General features: G+C 39.3%; 1 protein-coding gene across 8 annotated transcripts in view; it reads right to left on the bottom strand.

Moving 5' to 3' along the window:
• PCNT (pericentrin) overlaps positions 1–21,735 on the bottom strand; it is a 74,202-nt gene that overhangs the window by 13,646 nt on the left and 38,821 nt on the right. For 5 of the 8 annotated variants that reach the window (XM_039554661.1, XM_039554654.1, XM_039554656.1 and 2 more), the window contains 13 exons: positions 19,339–19,568; positions 18,763–18,882; positions 18,237–18,257; positions 15,890–16,117; positions 11,307–11,477; positions 9,550–9,702; positions 8,950–9,120; positions 7,574–8,686; positions 5,196–5,726; positions 4,372–4,468; positions 3,778–3,932; positions 754–951; positions 335–508 (listed from right to left, as the gene is read on the bottom strand). In XM_039554661.1, the coding sequence (XP_039410595.1) occupies positions 335–508; positions 754–951; positions 3,778–3,932; positions 4,372–4,468; positions 5,196–5,726; positions 7,574–8,686; positions 8,950–9,120; positions 9,550–9,702; positions 11,307–11,477; positions 15,890–16,117; positions 18,237–18,257; positions 18,763–18,882; positions 19,339–19,568 (3,362 nt within the window). The remainder of the gene's footprint in view (positions 1–334; positions 509–753; positions 952–3,777; positions 3,933–4,371; positions 4,469–5,195; positions 5,727–7,573; positions 8,687–8,949; positions 9,121–9,549; positions 9,703–11,306; positions 11,478–15,889; positions 16,118–18,236; positions 18,258–18,762; positions 18,883–19,338; positions 19,569–21,735) is intronic. The other 3 variants (XM_039554657.1, XM_039554662.1, XM_039554655.1) reach the window with 2 other exon arrangements.

Here is a 21,735-nt window from a genome sequence, read left to right as displayed (position 1 = left end):
TGAGTTCAATATATACCCTTTGCAAGAGAGGTCTGTGAAGTTCTAGACAAATGGGAAGGAGGGAAAGAATTCAACCAAGTATTTCCTATTCACTGTCAGAGTCTTTCTGGATGCCAGCTAAAATAACCAATAGGCTTTGTAACACCATGTACAAAGTTCAAGAAAAATGCTACCACAGCAGAAACTCTAAGAGCTACTGATCCCATGCCATCTGCATTAACACACAAGATACAACAACAGAAACAATAAAACTGGAAAAAAAAAAAACCCTTTAAAAAAAATAAGAGAATAAAGAAGTGATTTTTGAGCAGAACACTCTAAGAGCTTTTCATACTTGTTGTTTCATTATATACTCCAGCTTTTCCCCTAATGAACTTGCGTCACCAGATGCAGGATCCGAGAAGTGAGACTTCAAGTCAATTTGCAACACACTTCTCTCCTTCTCAAACACACTCTGTACTGCTTGCAGAAGTTCTCCTCTCCAGTCAGCAGCAACACCTGAAGTTTCCTGTTAAAATATATTTTTTTAAAATGGCATCTCTCCTCTCTCGATCTCTAACCCAATGTCTTTCATATCATAAGAGTGTATCTGTTAATTTAAGCTAAGCACTTTTAGAAGTGTTTAAAGAGTACTGTCCCTTACTCCTTAAACATATATATACACACAAGCCTCATAACGTATTATATATACAACACACATTTATATGTATAAAACCTGGTTACCTTGCTTTAAAGGGTATTTTATTTCCATACCTTGTCTCCTCTATCTGCCACCTTGCTGAGGTAATCCTTCAGCGACTGGATAGCATCTAGCAGGGATAATTCCTTCTTCTGCCAGCCCTCCATTGCTGCTTGGGTCTGAGGGATGTTCTTCAGCTCCCTAAAACCAAAGGGATGCTCTGACAAAGCCAATATTTTGCAGCTCTCCTCATACACCATCTTCAGCACAGTCTGAGAAGGAAAAAAAAAAAGATAATATCAGGAAACAGGCATCAGCATCCTGGCAGTGTAAGAGTAGGATGGGATAGTACTAGACAACAAAAGTAAGGTTTCTGTATCAACACGCTGAGATGCAATTAAGCATAATTATTATTTATGCTAAAGGGCTGTACTTTACCTTTGTTTCTGAAACATTTAGCTAACTTTCCTGCGAATAAATTAAATTCTATCAAGTCTGAAGCTATGTTACTAAACCCCAGTGATGCCAGAAAACTGAACTATGTATTTAGACAAGCTTGGCTTAATTTTGTAAATTATGTACAAATAACAACTCCCAAAATATATTATTTGGCCTGACAATGTCAGAGGAAACAATTTCCAGTGACATTGTCAGGCCAAATAATATATTTTAAATAAATTCCCCGTTCACAAACTATTACATCATGCACAGATGTTTCCTGGCCTCTTTTCAAGGAAGGTCACTGGAGGTTTAAGTCCTTTTCTTACACACATCTCATCAGAAATATCCCAGCTTCCATGTGGAGCTGTTCCTCATTGCTACTCACTCCAACAACAACACAGAGTACTTTTATTTAACTCTTGATATTCTTTCCTTGCACTTTTTGAATTACTTTTGAAGCAACTTGAGTTGCTTTTCTGTCACTGGAATCAAAATAGTGATTACCTCAAGAATCAGTGAAAACCTTCAGTAAACATTAACATCAAAAGCACAGTAAACTGTTCAAACTAAACATTCAGTACTGGAATATGCACTCAGATCTTACAGCCAGTAAAGTCTAGACTGATGCTCCTCAAAAAGAAACTAAAAAAACCAAAAATCTTTGTTTCTTAAGGTAAAATAAAATTCACCTCTTCCATGAAGGCTCTGAGACTATGCGTTATAGAATTATTAATTTTTTAGACACAGAATCATAGAATGGCTTTCAGTTGGAAGGGACCTTTCAAGACCATATCTAGTCCAACTCTGCTGTGACAGGCATGGGGAACATCTTCTATTAGTTCAGGCTTCTCGAAGCCCCATCCAGTCTCATTTTGAATGGATTCTGGGATGGACTTCTAGGGATCCACCACCTCTTTGTGCCAGTGTCTCATCACAAGAAATTTTTTACTTATGTCCAATCCATTTCATGATCTTACTGGGCAGTGAGGTGAGGCTGAAAGATCAGTAGTTTCCAGGGTGCTCGTTATTATGCTTTTTAAAAATGGGTGCTATGTTTCCCTTTTCTCCAGTCACTGGGGACCTTATCTGACTGCCGTGACTTTTCAAAAATGATGGAGAGTGGCTTGGCAATTGCAAGCGCAAAGTATCCTCAGGACCCTGGGATGCATGCCTTTGGGTGCCACAGATTTACCTATGTCCAGGTTCCTCTGGTGGTCTTAAATCTGATCTTCTCTTACAATATGAAGGACTTCATTCCTCCAATCCCTTCCTCATCGAAATTAAGCTTTTCTTATAGGTTTGGCCAGCTTATTGGCCACTCTTGTCCCATTTGGTCGGGCGAGTACCATGAGCTCCCAACATTTCTGGCTTCTCAAAGGTAAATCTGTGATCATAAAAATGAAAACCTTGAGTACTGCACCAGCTGCACAGTGGGGGATTCACCTCTATCCTGGTCCCCTTCCTCTCACTGGGAGGATAGAGAATATTACGCATGGTCCCAAACCTTTGAACTGCCCTGTTACAGTACTGTTAGACCCTACACGGGTGATAATCTGTAGGGCTCACTCAGCTTGGCAGCCTCAATGATAACACAAATACAAGCTGCTGGTAAGCAATAAACTTCTCTAGAGAAAGTATCAGGATGGCAAGAGGGTGATTGAGTGCATCTCAGTAAAGAATCTCCAATTACTAACACCTGATGTGCTTTTCTGGTAGCACTGGTTCTAATGCCAGCAGATGGTTTCATCAGCTTTGCATGTTTGGCTTTTCCTGAACCATATCAGTTATTCCATGTGCTCTTCGTGCTCCAACCCTAGAGCATCATGTCCCTTATGAAGGCAGATGGATGGGGGAAGGATCTTCCTTCTGACTTGAGGAATGATAAAGGCCCAGTCTCCATCTTGTGAGTTACTTGTGCCAGTTAGCTTGAGTGAGTTTGAATTCAGGCTTACCTTCCCCTTGCATAAATCTTCCTCCATTGTGCCGAGCAAGCTGAAAGAACGTGCTAAGCATATTAGGAGGCAGGATTCACTTTCTAAGAAGGGTATTTCTTCTAGTTTCTTATTACTTAAGAACTTACTGTAACCTCCTGTATTCTCTCATAGATGAAAATTTCTCCCTTTCCACAGCTGGAATTTTTGAAATGGCTGAGAGCTTGTTCAGCAAACCAAAGAGTTCTAGACATATACTTTCTTCAACCACTCACTGCTCAGTCTTCTGTATATTCCTCGTGTTGCTTGAACTGGCTCTGACATATCCCTGCACACCTCACAAAGGTGTTTCCACAGCTCTCCATCATATCAGGATGACAAGAACAGGCAGGGGAGCACAACATCAGCCAGCTTTGGTTGCTTCTGAAACAACTTTCTGTGAAGCCTCCAAGGCAAACCCATAAAGCAGATTAACCAGTCCTTATACCCCCACATTCTAAAACAGCACCAGTGCTGTCCCAGAAAAACTAGTTCAATTCTAGCAAGTACAAGCAAATGTCAGTAATGTTGTCACAAGAGATGCAAGGGCAAGAACCATAATCAACTTGAAGTTTAAGCCATTACAGAACAGCTTTCAGTGTAGATGTAGCAGCTATTTTTTATTAGCATTTAATTTTTGCTGTCCAGCTTTAATTTGCTGGTATGCTCATATTAATCATACATTACCTTCATCTGTGGTGAAAGTATTTCCTTTTCTTTTGTTGATTCCGTAATATCTGGAATCATTGCCTGGTATTGCAGATAAGCCGTGACATTGGCATCTAGATGATCTGATGTTTGTAGCTCCTGCTTTAGATTAGCTACCAAATTTGAGCTGGTATCTGAAGGAAGAGACAACCCCCCATCCCCAGAAAGTGTTATAAATATGGAAAGAACTTGAAACTAGAACAACCACTTGCAAAATAACCATGATTTCTTCTGCTCGTATGAATGCAGGGTTAGAGTGGGTTGGCTGGTTGAAATCTTAACTAACTTAAACAAGTTAAAAGTCAGTAAGTTGCCCTCAGAACCAGAAAGAGTGTTGTAGTCAGGACTCACTTAAACCCCCTGCCTCTTTTCTGTATGTAGAGATGAAAGGGTAAAAGCAGGCACAAACATACATATATATATATATATGTATTTTTTTAAACAAAGAAGCACCTGACAAAGGCATAGCTTTCCAATAAAAGACCCACAGTAAAAGAAAATGGGAGAAAGGAGAAACATGTTTGAATACTGAAGTTAACAAAAGGTAAAAGGAATCTACAAAGTTCAACTTACTGCTGCCACATCCATCGCTCATCGCAGATGCTCTTGATCTTTCATAATCTTGTAAATCAGAAGGGGTTAAAGTCAGACTACCAGCTTCTCTCATCTGCTTGAGAATAAATTTTTCACGTTAATTTGGTTTTCTGAACCCAGCTGTTGGTTTCTGCATTTATGACAACTTTGTAACTAGTGCGGATTTTAGCAACTGCCTACTTGATCCAAGTGTTAGAGATGGCAAATACCACGGTTAATGCAACACTGGGGCTCTCTGGCAGCCATTCCATCTCAATTTTTTCCTCTTTTAATAGTCTTAAGAAAGATACATGTATTTATACTTAACCATCAAAGCAAGGCACAAAAATATACAGCTAAAGATAAATTTTCTGAAGTACAGACTTTGTCTATTCTGTAATTTCACAGGAAGATAACATGTAAGTATATGTATACAATATATATATAATACTGTCAATAAAAAGAAAACCCTCTGTTCTCCAGTTTTAAAAGACACTCTCACACTCCAACACTCTCACTTCTAACACTCAACAACAGATTGTTGAAGAAGTAGGGAGCTGTTACAGTACACTGAGTACTGTGGTAGCAAAGGTTTTACAGATTTAGCTCAATTACTGGCACATTAAGTGTTATCACAAATTTATCAGTTATTATCACAGTAAGAGAGGAACTAATAATTGTATGCCCAAAACTTTAGTGGACCTATTCCCAGCAGTGTGTAGGTTTCTACTACTTGGAGCCCGTGGCCCCTCAGTGATCCCAAGGGGACAGAGCTGAGCAGTCTTGTTTAATAAGAGTTAAATCAAACATGAAATATCACTTACCAGAATCTTCTTCTCCATATCTTCATCATCATCATCAACAGAATAGGTACTTCCAGAGAAAGCTGGAGATTTTCTATCTACTCCCACTGCTGCATCCCCACTGCCATTTTCATCAAGGTTAGAATATCCCAGTGATACGGAATTATCTCCTTGCAGGGATGACCTTGTGTGTACAATTTCAAAATCTGTGTTTTCAGCTTCTGAGAAGGGTGTCAGGTGAAGAACTGGTTGAAGTTCCATGCTTATATCTTGCTTTCTCATGACCTCAGGCGAGCTCCATGAAGACATACCTGCAATTAAATTCTGGAAATCTTTTGGAGTCTCTTCGTCTATGTTCCAATTGTGTTTTGGTGAATCAGGAGTTTGATGAATTTCCAGTATTTGCTGGCAATACTTTTTCAAATCTTGATCCCCTTCAGAGCTGTGGATCATGTCCAACTCCTGGTGCAAGGCATTTTCTTGTAATTGCTTAATCCGCATTTTTGGATTTTTATTGTGACATGTCAAGTCAAACATAACTTCATCTTTTTCCTATAACAAAATAACACATTAATTGTTTAATGGAATTTGAGTATGATTACAAACTGAGAAACATGCACTTAAAAAAAGACCTGTTAGAATTGATTGATTTTTCCTTCAATCACTTTAAGTAATTTCAAGATAAAATCACTCTGATTCTGTGACTGAGTCTAAATAATGCACTATTTGAGAAGATATTTTAGTTTATTTTAAACCTGTCAACATGGAAATTTCATTTCATCCTCCATGCCTGTTAGTTTGTCAGATACAGTGAGTAATTGTTATCCCTCTCATTTTAGACCATCACCTAAATCCTTTTGTGTTAATCATCCCTCTTAATCATCTGTTTTAAGCCTAGTGCTAGCTGCCAGGACTTGACTCTTTTCGCTGCTCCTCCAGCTTTCATTTTAATACATTTCCTAATTTTCATATTGTTTCCACTTTTGAACCCAAGCATAACTGCAGGAGAGGTTCTATGCTCCTCTAAGAGTGCTGTGAATATTATTACTTTTTCTAATACTAGGATGAACTAGATCCATAGAAAAAGTCTATTGTAAGGAATGCTTGAAAACATGGTAATTTATTCACTTTGATTCAACATATTCTCCAATTTGATAATTATCCCTCCTCAGCCTACTTAAAAACTTCTAGCACTTAAACCTGGAAATACATATACTGACATATAAACATCAATTTAAACACTTCAGAGTCTGAGTTTCTACTTGAAAAGTGATTTTTAAATCACTTAACTGCCCCCAGAATTCCAGCATTCCCTGATATCCTTCAAAATGTTACCAATTCTCTCTTCACTGGATCCTAAATTACTTCTGTTTTCTAAACAGGGATCTGACAATCCCTACCTGTATAAGCAACATGGTCCAGCAGTCACTGGATTGGAAGTCTGCTGCCTAGTACAGACACATTCCATGGTCTGAAGTATACCAATCTGCATGGGTCATTCAACACTTTTCCCACCTGTCTCCTTTTCATGAGAGATTTCTGGGACAGACCCTGAATGACAGACCCACCCAGGCACTGATGGCAGCGCTCCAAACTTGAACTTCCACGCAAATAAAAATATAAACACCAGGAATGATCACATGTTCTGCATAGCTACTCTCTTCATTTCCATTTTAAAATAAACATGTCATTATACATAGCAATTATCCTATCATTTTTTTAAGTAAGTCAACTACCTTGGGTGATTATTATATCATACTGCCAAGCAGGGCCCTGAAATTCCACATAAGTCTGACACGGAACGTTTTTCCTCTCCTGTGTGCTCAAACTCTTCATATAAGCCCTCTTAACTAGCACTTATCACCTCTGTAAACCAGCCTTTAAAGACAGTAAATTGGTGTATGACAGATTTCTACAGCTCTCTGAAAAAAGGGGTAATCTGAGTCCTACTGCTTTCTAAAATTGAATGATTTAATGAGAATTTAAGACAATTAGGTTACTTGGAGGAAATGGTTCTAGGAAAAACTCAGAATAATTACAAGAAAGAGTCACAGTAAATAAGAATTTCTGAAAAGAAAAGGAGACATGATGAAGTGTTTTCAAGTAGTTCTCCAATACAGCCATGAAGGATGGCAAACAGTCTTGGTAGCTAATGGTGGGTTCATTGCTTGGCTTGCAGATGCCCACCCTTTCACTCTCCCTCCTCAACAGATCAGGAGGGAAAAAAAATAAGCTGGGAAGAGCTCACAGGTGGAGAGAAAGGAAGGAATATAACCTAGTAACTACTCTCACAGGCAAAATAAATTAAAATGGGGAAAATGTATTCAATCTATTAATCTAGAAATAGATTATTCTTAAAAATCTCCACAAATAATACTATTAAAAATCAAATAATGTACCAGTTTAGCAGTAGGGGAAGCCACTACTCCAAATGACTGATCAATATTGGCTTCTAATTCCTCCATTCCATTTTTAAGGGCTACATCTTTTCTTTTTCTCTGGCAGAATGGCTTGAGAAATTTAGTCTCTTCATGATCTACTTGCTCCTTCAGCTTGTAAGATTCCAACTGTGAAAGAACTTCAGCTCTTCCCAATCGTAAGGCTTCAAGCTCTTCCGTATGGGCCTTGCTTTCACCTTCCAGTTTTGCAGTGCTCCCTTGAAGTTCCTTGATTTCTCTCTGATAAGCTACTTCTTTCTGATTCAGGGCTTGCACCTGGAAATCAAGTCTAGAAACTTCTAACTGAAGACCGTAAACATCCTGTGCCTGACTTGCATCTCTCTTTTCCAACTCTGATTGGAGCTCTGCTGCCTTTTCTGTTAAGTACTGCAGCTCAGTTGTGTCAGCTTCTCTTTGATCTGCCATTGTCTTAATTTGCATCTGTTTCTCTAGAATAGTTGCTTCCCTTTCTCTCACCTTATCTTCAAGTTCTTGAACTCGAGATGTAGTCATCTTTGTCTCAGCCTCTCTCTGAGACAAACAAGTTTGGGAAACTCTGTATTCTTCCTGAAGTGCCTGGTGCTGGATTCTCAGGGAGGTGAGCTCTGAAACAGACTGCTCTGATGACTCTCTCAACTGTTGGCATTTTTTCCCCAAATTTTCCACTTCTGTTTTGTGCTGCAATTCCTTTTTTTCCAGTTGCTGCTGCAGAGCTTCTTTAGAAGCTGAGACAAGCTCCAGTTCCTCCTGAAGTTCTCTCACTTTGGAGAGTAGTGATGCATTTCTTCTGTTTGGATCAGGATCACCCTGACAATCTACCAGTTCCTTCTTCAACTCATTCTGAAGGTTTTCCACTGACTGTCCCAATGCACCTTCATAGAAATAATCTTGGTTGTCACTATCTTCATGACATACTGGTCCAAATTGTGCCAGCTCTTTTTGAAGCTTCTCAATTACTCCATGGAGTTGCTCCACCTCGTCATCCTTGTCCTTGCGCAGCCTCTCCTGGTCAACACGAAGGTGCTCGACCAATGATCTGAGTTCTTCAATTTCAGGTTTTTGGTCTTCTGCAACCTAAGCAAAAGGATAAGGACTGAATATTACTGTATGTAGAGAATTATTATTGCACACAGTTTATATTTCTCATCTGAATCACACAGGCATTAAATCACACATTTAACAGCAGGAAGAAACACACATTTCAGCTGGTAACTTTTCAAAATAATCCCTGCTTTCCTAAGAGAATTATCAAACAGATTTCATTTACAATAAGAATCTGCACACCTTGCTTCCCCCAAAAATCAAGCAATGAACACTCTTACAATAAGCACTCTTACTTTATTCTCCAGAGCATTCTGCAGCTCATGCTGAAGTCTCTTCATCTGCTCATTCAAGTGATCGATTTCTTGATTCTTTTCTTCAAGCAGTGCTTGTGGGAATGACAAAGCTGAGGAATCACTAATACCCAGGTCCTGACTTTGCTTCACATGAAGTTTTGTTAGATCCTCCTGACCAGAAAAAACAATCATCTCATTAGAAAGGACTGACTTTGTCTCTCAACCTAATGGCACAACAGAACTAGGGGCTTTATTTAAACATTCTCCTCTTTACTGTAATGATGAACTCAGGGACACGACTACAGCTTCTTTGGGTTTGCACCACTGTGTTGGACTGCCCCAACCCAGAAAATAACCTCAGCTTTGATTTAAATCAAATCACTGTATAAGATAATGCTATGAGCATGAATCGAGAATACTGGGGGGGCTTTGGTTCTGCAATACACCCAGCATCAGTCTTGTAAAGGTAACACAACATTCTGCTGGCAAGAGAAACAACCCAAACATCTGTTTACAACATCATGAGATGAAGACTTCAACACTCTCAAGAAAGCAGGTCTCTGACATTTTAGGCAGTGCACTAAGGCTAAAGGAACCTACCTTCAAGTGTGCATTCTCTGCCTGAAGCTGGGTGATGTTGGAAGTATTAAGGTTTTTTTGTATCTCTAACTGCAAGTTCAGCTGCAATATCTCCTCATCTTTCTTGCTCAGGTTATCTTTATATTGTTCTAGTTGGTCTAGCAAGTTTGCAATCTAAAAAAAATATGCATAGTTGTTTCAATTAAGTGCTCTAAGATAAAACTTCATTTATCGTATTATTTAATGGCAAAAAGTAACTTCAGCAAATTCAATGATTTAAACTAATCAACCTGCATTAATAAAATATCTGATGTAGCTTTTGTCAAGGCGCATATAAAAGCCACACTAGTCATAATCCATAGTCAAAAGAGGTAGAAAGATTTTTTCTTTTCTCTACTGCTATTCTTATACCTCTTCACAGTGGCTGTGGCCTAATTTAAGACTGGCTGCTTAGCAAACAATGACAAGGCTGCCTAACAAACAATGACCATTCAGGCAGTAAACAATCAGCTATACAAGCAAAAGTATAGTTGCTACATATTATTCACAAGTTCTTCCTTGTACACTCTCAATGTCCCATAACAAGAACATCCTTTCCTTGTGTCCAGAACATCTTCTCTTATTAATTATCATCTTGGCCTTCTCTGTGAGTTTTACTAAAGCTGCAAAATTTCACTGTAATATTCTCACAGGTAAATTCTGTCTGGTTTCAGGTCTGACTCTGTGAGATTGTCAGTCCGGCTGTCAGTCTCCTCAATCTGAGACATAAAAAGAGAGTGAGAAGCTTGTGTTCCAGCTCCTCATCTGCAAAACCAAAGTACTACAAAGGTGGATTTCTGTTTTCTTTTTTTAAAAAAAAGAAAAAAAAAAACAAAACAAAACTATCTGCTCACAAAGATCCATTAATCTGTACTGTGAACGATCAAGGCTTGACTGATGTCATTTGATGTAACAATATGAGACATACTATCATTTGATGTGCAACAATGACAAGCAGCCAATATAAACACCATCCTTCTCCTCCCAGAAGCCAGAAATGAGCATTACAGTGCCAATCCCAGTAACACAGACAACAAAGAGATGATTCAATAACCACACTTTTCTCTGCAGTGTAATGTTTTTATCATCTCTTGCCTTAATGGGTAGCAAGGTAATAGTGGCTTTGGGGATTATGACTGTTGAAATAAAACTTCATAAGAGAAATGGGAAGTCCATCTGTAAGAAATTAATTTTTATTATCTTCTATTGCTCTTGAAAGAATGGTGTAGACTGAAGGATCACTCCTGTTTTTCTTCTTCACATGAATGGTAGTAAACACTACCATTTAACTGGACTATGTTTCTATATCACAGATATTATAATAATTATTTAGTAACAATATAAACATACAGTGGGGTTGTGTATGCATCTATACATGTAAATCCAATAAAAGTTCCAAATGTTGGGACCAATTTCTCTGTTTCTTCTTAGCTTGACACAAAAACTCATCACAAACATTCTCTCAAAACAGATTAAATTACACCATTGCAGGTAATTGCCCTTTCTGGTCTTAAAAGAATTATCCCTGACTCTCAAACAAAAACTTATCTACCCACTTCAACTCTGGAAGGAAAGGAAAATCAGTTAACAACTGATACTGATCAGTCTCAAAGTTATGTGAATAATCACAAGACCATTTCCAGCAGGAAGGGAGATGGACACAAAACAAAGCAAGAAAAAGGAAGGTTAGTTGAGGCTAAAGCAACTCAAAGTCTGCAGGACTTTCCCAAAACACTCACCTCTCTCTCCTTGACCTGAAGTGCTTCCTGCTCTGCCTGTAGCTGCTCCTTCAGCACCGGAGCAGAGTTGCCATCCACTGGGACTCGGTGCCTCGCTTCATCCAGTTTAGACTGCAGGGCAGAGATCTGCATCAGGTTGTTGTACTGCTGCTGTTGCAATGCCTCTTTATCCTGGAAAAAGATTTTTTTAATGTCAGAATTGCTGTTAATATACAAACCTACCTAACCAGGACAATCCTGCCGAAACACTTCATCGACCCTGACACACCCTGTACAAGAAAAGTACATAATCCCAATGGCCTATAAACAGGAATTCAAAACAACTGAATGTTTTTACCCCTTTATTTTTTGTAATCCAAGTTTAAAACTTCTGAAAATTTAGCATTCAATGATAATTATACTTTCTCAGTTACACAGCATTTTATACATTTAAGAACATAACATCTTGGCCTTATAGCCATTTCCAAATTTCTTATGATACCGTATATGTGCCAAACTAAATTTGACAGATGGACACAATTTAAGAAATTAAGAGTTCTGGGTAGATCAAAACCTAGTCATAAATACATTAAGTTCAGTCAGATTGTGATAAAGCAGGACTGAGTTTGTCCAACCTGTGATCTGCCAAGCTATGGTGTTTTTATTTAAAAAATTCTTTTTTGATCTTCCTTCTCTCACAGTCCTTCTCGAGAGCTGGGTCAGTCCAAGGAGGGAAGGTTCACTTGGGAATTGTCCAAACAATTGATGCCTTTTCCTGGTCTTAAAATCAAGAGTCAAACACAGTTAGAAGAGGAAAAGGCATTTTACCTTGGTATTTATTTTAAGGATCTTTAGGTGCACTACATCCAGGTGGAATGCACCAAAATGCACCCTGCAATCCCCCCCCAAAAGATCTGGTATAACATTATAGGTCTTACTAATTAGCATATCTATCAAATTCCCCAATGAGAGGCTCAAGTGAGCCCCCCTCCCCAAGGAGCCTTCCCCTGGATGGTTCTATCTTAGTTTACAGAATGTGTTCTGGAGAGCACCTTGGGGTCTGGGGCACACTGATCCCTAACTACTTCTAAGCTTCTAAAAAGTTTAGTCTCTCAGCTTGACAAACAAGTCTAAGAATGTAACTAAGTCTAAAAAAGCACTAAGAATACAGAAGTTGTATAAAAGGTATAATAGGGGTATAAAAGAAAAGGCAAAAAATCTTCATGGCATCACAGTAAGCCTACATATCTGTACTTCATACAGTAAAGCTGGACAAGAAACCTAAGGCAGTAATTCCCTCTGCTGTTCAACACTTACTCTGCTCATAGTTTAATGCACATATCTTTAATATGTTATTTTAGACTCATTGTATGATTTGTAAAAAAAATACATAAATTTAACCATCTTCTCTCTAGTTCAAGAGATCTAAGACCCAGAGTACATAGCTAGCATCTTCTGATTGTAAACTGAAAGTAGTAGCAATTAAAAAAATAAAAATAAATTGCAAAGTTAATACCGTATCACAGTATCAAAAGATAAGGGAAAAATGGAAATTTTTCTTGCCCTCACATAAAACCTGTGATATCAACCAGCCCCTCTGGCAGCTCCTCAGGAAAGAACACACATAAAACCAAAGCCCAAGCAACAGCAGAGCCTCTTTTTTTGGTGTTTTTTATCAACTAAATACGGTACCCAAACCACACTGATCACTGACCAAAACTCTTCAGCAACAATGTGCAACCCAGACTCCTGCAGAAGTGGGCTGCCTTAGCTCCCGTGTCCCTGCCTTTCCTGGACAGCAAAGCTGCAAGTGTGCAGTGTCAGTACAGCCCTGCACACAAGAGTTCAGTTCCTCCTGGCCTTCTCTAGTTGCCACGTCCTGAGGTTGCTACAGTGACCCAGCAAAATCAAGTGGCAAACCAGGCAAAAATCAGGGCTGTATATAATGCACCTTCACTGTAAAACGTTCTGGGTGGTCATTCACATGTAGTCTAATGCGGTGTCTTCTTCAATGAATCCCAAAATCCACAGGAGAGCCTACTCCCTAAATTAGCCCCACTTCTTAGGTCTCAAGCAAAAGGATGAGCAACGCCCCCAGCACAACCCTATCCAGGAGCTTCAATGTTACATATCAGCAACATGAACCACTGAAAGGAATTAGAGCAGGATAAAACAAAGACCTGCTCCATGCACATCACAGCAGGGCAAATGGATCTGTTAGCTGTGACTTCTACTTCCAGACCTATTCCTTATTTCTCTATCACCTGCAATACATGCATTTTTCATATGTTGGAATTTGGGGGACAATAAAACTCTGCAATTATCATTCACATCAAGTGTATTTTTATAGAAAAATACCATGGCATGTAATTGTTGTTAGTGCTCCACTGGAACTTATTAACTGCACAAAATTGCTTCAAGACAAGCTATTACAATGCTTACAGGTAGCAAAATGAATAGTACAGCCTAGTTTAGATTGGATTAATTAGTTTCTCAGAAAAAAAAAGAAAAACCAAACTCAAGAGTTTGGCTTATTTAAGGTATTTACAAAACACCAACTGATGGGGACATTCAGACAACTAAAAGAATATTCTGAATTCACATGGTTAAAGAAAGCCTGTTTAACAGCAAGCCAAGACTCCAGAGGAAAGAGAAACTTGCCAACAGCAAGCAGCACCACAGTCTCCATCCACACCAAGGCAGACAGAAATTAAATGGGCATGGCTTTTGTATGTTTGGATAAAACCACAGAAAAAATTCAGCTGGGAAAGGTCTTTAGAGTTCTCCAACTCAAAGCACAACCAACTTGGCTCTGCTCAGGCAATTCTCACATCTCCCAGTCAGAGACACCACTGCAACTCTGAGCTTCCTTTAAGGAGTGGCTGCCCCCAGTGTGACCACTTCCCCCTTTCCATTTAATTGGAATTTCCCTTGTTTATACTCGTATCTTCTCATCCTTTCATTTGCACCTTCTAGTCTGACTCCACCTTCTTATAAGCCCATATTACATGACTGTAGACAACAAGATCTCCACAAAGCTTTTAACAATACTCAACCAAGGAAAATTGTTGGGAGGAAACGGAACATTCAGTTTCAGATAGAAACTTCTTCAGGTAGAAGAAGTTACTCAGATGTTTGGTAAATTTTGCTAAATGGATTGAAATTCTTAACTCTAGGCTGTGATTAACTCTGTAGTAGTAACAAAGCACTAGAAGTTTCGGACTATGGCAAACAGATCTGGCTTCAAAGACAGAGCAAGAAGGGGTACAGATTAAGATAATTTCATTTTAAACACAGGTACTTTACTGAAGACCCTCAATGTTTGATATTCAGTAACACTACCTTCTCAGAAACTTCCAGACAAGCACAAGAGTAGCTCTGAAGCAGCAAACACGACAACTGTCAAAAGCAGCCTCTATACCAGGGCTTTGAGTAAGCCTTACTCAAGTCCTGTAAGTAATACCTAAGGACACCCTACTTACAAGTAGTATGTAAGTCTTTATAGTGGACTTAAGGAGTTTGTAGGACCAGAGATTATTTAAAACTGTGTGTCTTGGTTTAAAAGACAGGTGTCTGCTAAGAAAGGCAGAAGTCTCCCTTGGAATAGCAGATGTAACCCCTTTCCCTCTGAGTTACTATAATTTTGAAATCAAGGGGCTTTTTAGGCAAAGATGTGGGAAATAGGAATAACAGTTCTTTACTATTATTTATCTATATGTGTATAACCAGTCAAACAAACAACAATAACTATGGCAGTAACAGCAAACAATCACAAACCCAGTGCCAGCCTTCTCGGCTGTCAGGCCCTTTCCCCTCGGGTGCAGTTCCGCTCGCAGCCGGCAGGGGCGCTGGCGGCTCCCGGTGAGCAGGGCAGGTGCGATGGTTCCCCCGCGGCTGCAGGGGGCGCTCTGGAGCGAGCTCGGGGAGCACGCGGCTCTGGTGGTCTGGGATCCCGGGAGGGATGGAACAAAGGAGCTTCACAAGCCCCTGGGGAGCCGATCCTGGTGTCCGGCTGGACCCTTGGGAACAGCAGGCTGGAACGGCAGGGATGAGCACAAATCCAGGATGGCAGACGAGGTGTATCCTAACGGAGAACCCCCTGGAGGCCTGGGCAGGCAGGCCGAGCAGGGCTACAACGTAGCGAAGGCTCGAAGCAGCGGCGGGGCAGGGCGGCCACGGCCCGGCCCCCAGCGGGGCAGGGAAGGTGAGCCGGGGATCCTGGGGTCTTTCTCCGCAGAAGGAAAAAAAAACAGCCGACAAAAAAACAGCTTCCCTCTCCGGCGTTAGGGGACCGAACTGCCCACACACCCAGGTGAAAATAAAAGAGTAGCCAGGTGCACCCCACCCCCAATGGGTAGCTCTTTGTTTTCCTCAAGTACCCAGCAATTGTCCTCCTAGCAACAGTATGGGGGGAAAATTCCTTTAACAGAAAAAAACCTAGGAGAACTCCTAAAACCCCAACACCGTGGCTGTAATATGTGCCATTAATTCACCAATTTAACTCACCACTGAGTGCGAGACAGCATCGCAAACACTACTGACAACCCCCATAAAGCCACTGTCATGTAATGCCAAACCCATTTATATAAGGATTTAAAAATCACCTGTTTCAGTTCAGTTTCCACTTTCTTCATTTTCTGCAGCTGGTGTTCCAAGCTGTGTACAGTCTTTGAGACCTCAGCACCACTGAGCTTCAGCTCTTGGATCTGTGCCACCAGGTTTTCTATCTCTTTATCACGAGCTGCAATTTCTTGGTGTTTTCGCTCCTTTTCTAGTAACAGTTTATTGTAATCACCCATCTTCTCTTTTATTTCTGCTTGCAAAGATTCTACCTACACAGAATTACAGTATACAGATATTCAGGCAATATGAACAAATTTCCTTCCAGTTGAAAGCGAGAGTAATTTTGTGTTAAAGCAGGTTTTACTATGGATTAAAGTAGTGCTAAAATCCCAGGTGAAAATAAAACTAAATATGCATAGAAAGTATGAAAAAGTTAGCTTTCTGAAATCTTGTTTTCCAAATGCAGCAGCTCTTAGATACACGTGTGATTACTCTCTCAACACTTGCAGTACTCTCATGAAGCACTAGATGAAGGTATACTCTCAAAGGAGCCTTTTGGTGGTGGGGGCTAGTTGGTTATGAGATTAAAAACCCACCAAGATTACATGAATTATTAATAATAGCTTTGGATTTATTTCTGTAACCTCAGAACCCTCTTCCAATATTCCAAGGAATTCCAGTTTAAAGGAAGATACCAAGAACTGAAGGATAAATATGCAATCAGAGATTTCCAGGAGTCAACGTAGGACAAGTACGTCTTTTTCCAAAAATCATTTAAATATGAAGAGGATACCCATTTTGAATTTTAGCTGCAGGAAAACAGTCATTCATTCATCCCAGTAATCAAGGTGAAGGCAAGGCTAGGAGCTTTGGTGTGATAGATAGACTACCTCAGGGTGCAATAAAGTCATTTAGCATAGTGAAAGCAAGCTCAGGCAGGGGAGCAGCGGGAAAGGAGAAATAATTTAGTCAATACCCATGAGCAAGGAAGATGGGATTTTACAAAATAAATGTTTTGTTCATCAAAAAGTGTCTGAATTTATGCAAATCCCACTTCAACATTATAAAATAAAAATTCTTTGCATTAATATAGATCTTTACATCTTCAAAGTATTGTGCAGATATTACTAAAGCAGCAAAACATGCTTGAGCAAATGGAGAAGAGTCAAATTAATAAGCAGGTAGAGTGTAACAGACTGGTTACAAAACCCGAAAGTTTTGAACATTACATTTTCAACTGCTTACAGGCACAAACATTTCCTTGACTGTATACGGATCTTACTCCCTTCTGCTCTCATCAGCAACTAATCATGGCTAACCATAACACAAGCCTTACAGTAAAGCTTTTGGGTATACGCAAATCTTCTAGAAGTCTAATCTTTCGAATTCTACAAAATTTTGGCATCAGAATCCCAAAACTATGACACTTCTGACATAAAAAGCATGTTTATAACACTACATTGCTAGAAAGCTGGTGCTGCAATCCTGTAGCTGAGAAAACACTTTTATAACCTTCACTCTCACAGTGCACACTGCAGCTCCCAAGAACCTGTCAACACTCTTTGTACAAAATAATCCCACTCACACATACCTTGAACCTAGTAAACACCAGAGAGGGAAACTTGTTGTAACTGCTACATGCAGAAATCAGGAGTTCACTTGAGCTGATTTGGTTTCGAGTTAAGCACTTACTGATGTTACAGCTGCATTAAAAAAACTGAACAAATATTGACATTTCCTGGCACAGAATACCTGCATACCTCACCCTACCCGCAAATGTCACTTACTTAGTTACCATCCTTGTGTGTTTTTCTCCAAGTAAGTTTTCATCCTTTCTGAGAGAGGTTGCAAAGCTACAGCATTGATTTTTTTTCAGCTATGCCCTCCAGCATGGAAAATTCATTCAGTGGAAATTCATTCATATCAAAGATACAGATGTACACCTCACACTGAGGTACACAGTTCCATAAACTATACATAAATAGACAGATGGAAAGGAAATTAAGTAGCTTACACATTGAAGTTTTGGTAAGAGCCAGGCCACAAACAAAAGCTGAAGGCTAAAGCACAGTTTTATCATCACCATTCCAGTACCATTGTTTCATGCTCCAAACCTCAACTTCTCCTTTCATACCAAAAGGCTGTTTCAGTGAATAACTGCCTGTAACACCTCTGAGCAATAAGCCAGGAGAGCTAAGTACTTATGTACAGGAAATTAAATTGAAAGCAGTTCTTCATTCCCTGCAAGAATTCTGCCACCCTAAAACCTGTATCCTTAGCTCCAAGTCATGCTGAGTCATGCCTTGACATATCAAGAGGAGGAAAAAAGCTATAGCATATCTAGAAGGGATTGAAAGGAAAAAGAGACATTCATACTGTTTTCCATACCTGTAGAATCAATTCATAGTTCTGTATAATGTTCATTTATGTGAAAAAAAACCAACCAAAAGAAAAAAAAAAGCAAAAGTTAATTTTTGAAGCCAAGCATCAAACAAATGAACATGTGCAAAAAAGGACTCATTTATAAACTTAAATAGGATGAGGCATGCAGACAAAGGACATCTCTATTACAATTGTTATAGATTAAAAAAATAAACATATTTAGAACCCAAAAATCATTCCTCAGAAGCACTTCTTAGAGCAGAGTGTCTGTAGCGTTGTCCTCCTTAGTTCACTTAAATCAGACTCAGAAACTTCAGTGTAAAGCACATACAACAGTTCTTTCCATCTCTATAACAAATAATGTAAGTGTACCCTCATTGCCTAAATGTAGTTCAATCAGCTGGGGAAAGATCTGCTCTCTGCATAACAGAGGAAAAAAGTCTCCCAAGAGCTAGACCCCCAAGAACAAACAGTTTTGGTATTTAATTGTAATAAACAAACTCCTTTGGCCACCAACTCTGATTTTACTCACCCTATGCTCTCTGGACTGTCCTGAAGTCTGTGATTTTGCTGACAGTTTTAACTGTTCTTCCAATTTCTGAATTTCCTGCTGAAAATCATCGCGTTCATGTTCCCTTTCTATGGCTTGTTCCTGTAAACCCAGCCAGAGAGAATCAAAATATTTTTGAAGATTTCATTACAATCTTGAGTACAAGAATAATTTGGGGTTTGTTTTTGTGGTGAAGAAACTGTTAATTTAAAAAATAATTAACTAATTATTAATAACTAATCAGGACTACCTTCTAGTAGTCCTGAAAGCATGTCTACAGTTACAGGGAATAAAAAAAAAAAGAGAAAGCACCTTTTTGACTGCAACGTACATATAAACTACAATTATTAATTAATAAAAAGGAAAAATTACGCTGCAATACTACAAAAAAGGAATTGAAAATTTAACTTTTTTTTTTCTTTTATGAAACTAGAATACCAAAGTCTTAATTTCAACCAAAACTGAAAACAGCCCGTTTTGGGAACCACCTTCCATGTCTCAAAACCAGGATGAGAATTTATTACCTCCAAACCCATGAAAATGTGGTCTCTTACTTACATCCATGAACTGCCGCTGATTTTTAAGCTGTTTTTCAAGAACTTCAATTTGCTGTTTTAATTCAGCAACCTCCAGTAACTGTGTAGCCAGATCTTGGTTACTGTGCAGCTGCTCTTCCAGTTCCACCTCCAAAATCTTCATCTGAGAGCGTAAGTTGGAATGGTCCTTTTCTGCCTGACACTGAAGCTCAAGTTTCTCCTTTGACAAAAATTCTACTTCTTTGAGTAAACCTGAGTAAGAACACAAAAATAATAAGAGCTGTCAGTGCAGGGTACAAAAGTCAAATGCTTCAGATGAGACTAAATTTGGGTATTTTGGACACCATCAAAACAAAGAAAAGTATTTATTCCTGAGGTGGGCTGTAAGAGACATCCTACACTGCTCTACCCTAAATCCTTGCCACCTTTCTGTCCCTAATCTCTCCTTAATCAAGCCATCCAATACAGAATTCTCAGTTCCTCTAAACTCTCACACCAAGATCCTCCTTAGACATCCAATATCCAGTCTTGGGCCAGTTTCTCCATTACTCCTGCCTCATGCCATGCTGGATACTGCTGCTGCCATCGATACTGGTGAGGCAGCACCCAGTCCATCTTTCTAGTGGCCACTGGTGCCCAGCCTGACCCTGAAGCCAGCTGCTATGAAAAAACAAAATTACTGTATTTCTATGAACCTGAGTGGGGATTAAAACCCCGAGAAAAATCACGCTTACTGAGAATCAGTCCAGTTCTGAGGTTACAAAGGGAAGAAAACACCTGGGAAAAAAAATGGCACATACTTTCCCTATGCAGACTGCAAAAGAAATACCAAAATAGGGAAGTGTACATAGCTCAAATTATTTAAGTTACCAAGAGTTGAGTTAAATTTATAGCTACAAACTGCATTTTCAATCAGTTGGATGCACTGAATACACTGTTTAGGAGACCAAAACTGAGACTCTACTGTGAACACTCTTGGAGAAAAGCTACTTCAATGTCAATATAGTTAGTAACCTGAGCATAAAAAGAAGTCTGTCTATTTTGTAGCAAAGCAAGGTCCTGCAAGAGCTCATGGTTTTACTTTTCAAAGGTTCCATTATTCACCTCAAATGTTTTTGGTCATAGGTTAAAGGTAAGTCTATGATCCAACAAGGACCTGAAGAAATCATCCAGCCCAATTTCCAGAACAGACAATTCCCTTTTTGAAGTATGACCAACTCAATGGAAGTGATTTCTAACCTAATTGTCATTACAAGCTGCTCTTACAAATCTTTGATACCACAGCCTACCTATAACATTTTTTCTAGGGCTTCACTATCCACAGGTATTTAACGACATTTCTAGACCCTTGAAACTAAGCAAAAAATCATGAAAATTTCCATGTTTGTGTATAAAAGGATAAGTGTAACAGGCTTGGAATGATGCAACAACATGTACACTACACATTGGGAAAAATGTCACCACAGGGAGAATAATGGAAAACAACGTGCAGGGTCTGTGAAGTCTCTGGCTCTGGAAACAAAAAAAAGCTGGACAAAGAGAAACAAGGAAAGTTTGGGACAAAAACATGGACTACATAAGCTCTCGAGCTCCACAGCAATCCTGTTGTGGATTACAGCGACATTCCAACTACATTTCACTCCAAGCATTAATTACAGCCTATGTAATAAGCACAGTGCAATCACTGTGCCACACTCCCTACTTTTTCTGTTATTTTTAAATAATCACAGTAAATAATCACAAGTTCATTGGGTTGTGGATGTAACTCAGGCTCTGGCAGAATGCATGAAATGAAGACTCACCCCTAATTTCTCTCCCAACCCCCTTGGAGCTGTATTGTACATACAATGTATCATACGTATCATGCAATGCAACCAAAAAAACCGCAGGAAAAAAACCAACAGTAGCCTGAATTCCCTTAGGACACTCAATCCCAGCCATAGCTGCATGACAGAGAATACCTTTTGCCAAGAGCTGGGTTTTGCCAAGCAGGAGATGGGAATAATGTGAATAAAATAGCACTCTAGTGTATTTGCTAATACATGGTGCAGAGAGGAGGGCAAGGTCAGGTGCTACAGATATTTGGGCACCCAAAGGAAGGTCATGAATGTAGACTGACCCTGATGGAAAAGAACTGGTACTTGGGGAAAAAAAGCACAAGAATTTTGCCTCCTATATCCTAAGAAACGTGGTTGATGGCTTCTTTTATAGCTTCCAGAGGAACACTAATGCTTTATGAGGAACAAAATACTGATTAGGTAACACTGACCTACAGAGTCACCTCCTCAGACAGAAAAGCAAGTTAATTGAAAAAAATAATTAGGCAAAAAGATTTTACCTGGAATAAGCAGTATTTCATAGAAAGCAGATATCAAATTTTGGTAACCTCAGCACAATCTCTCTGACAATTTTTTAATTT

This window comes from Corvus cornix, chromosome 7 (assembly GCF_000738735.6).
Source record: "Corvus cornix cornix isolate S_Up_H32 chromosome 7, ASM73873v5, whole genome shotgun sequence".
NCBI lineage: Eukaryota > Metazoa > Chordata > Aves > Passeriformes > Corvidae > Corvus > Corvus cornix.
Note: the sequence above shows the minus strand (reverse complement) of the source record. Positions and strands in the feature narration are given on the sequence as shown.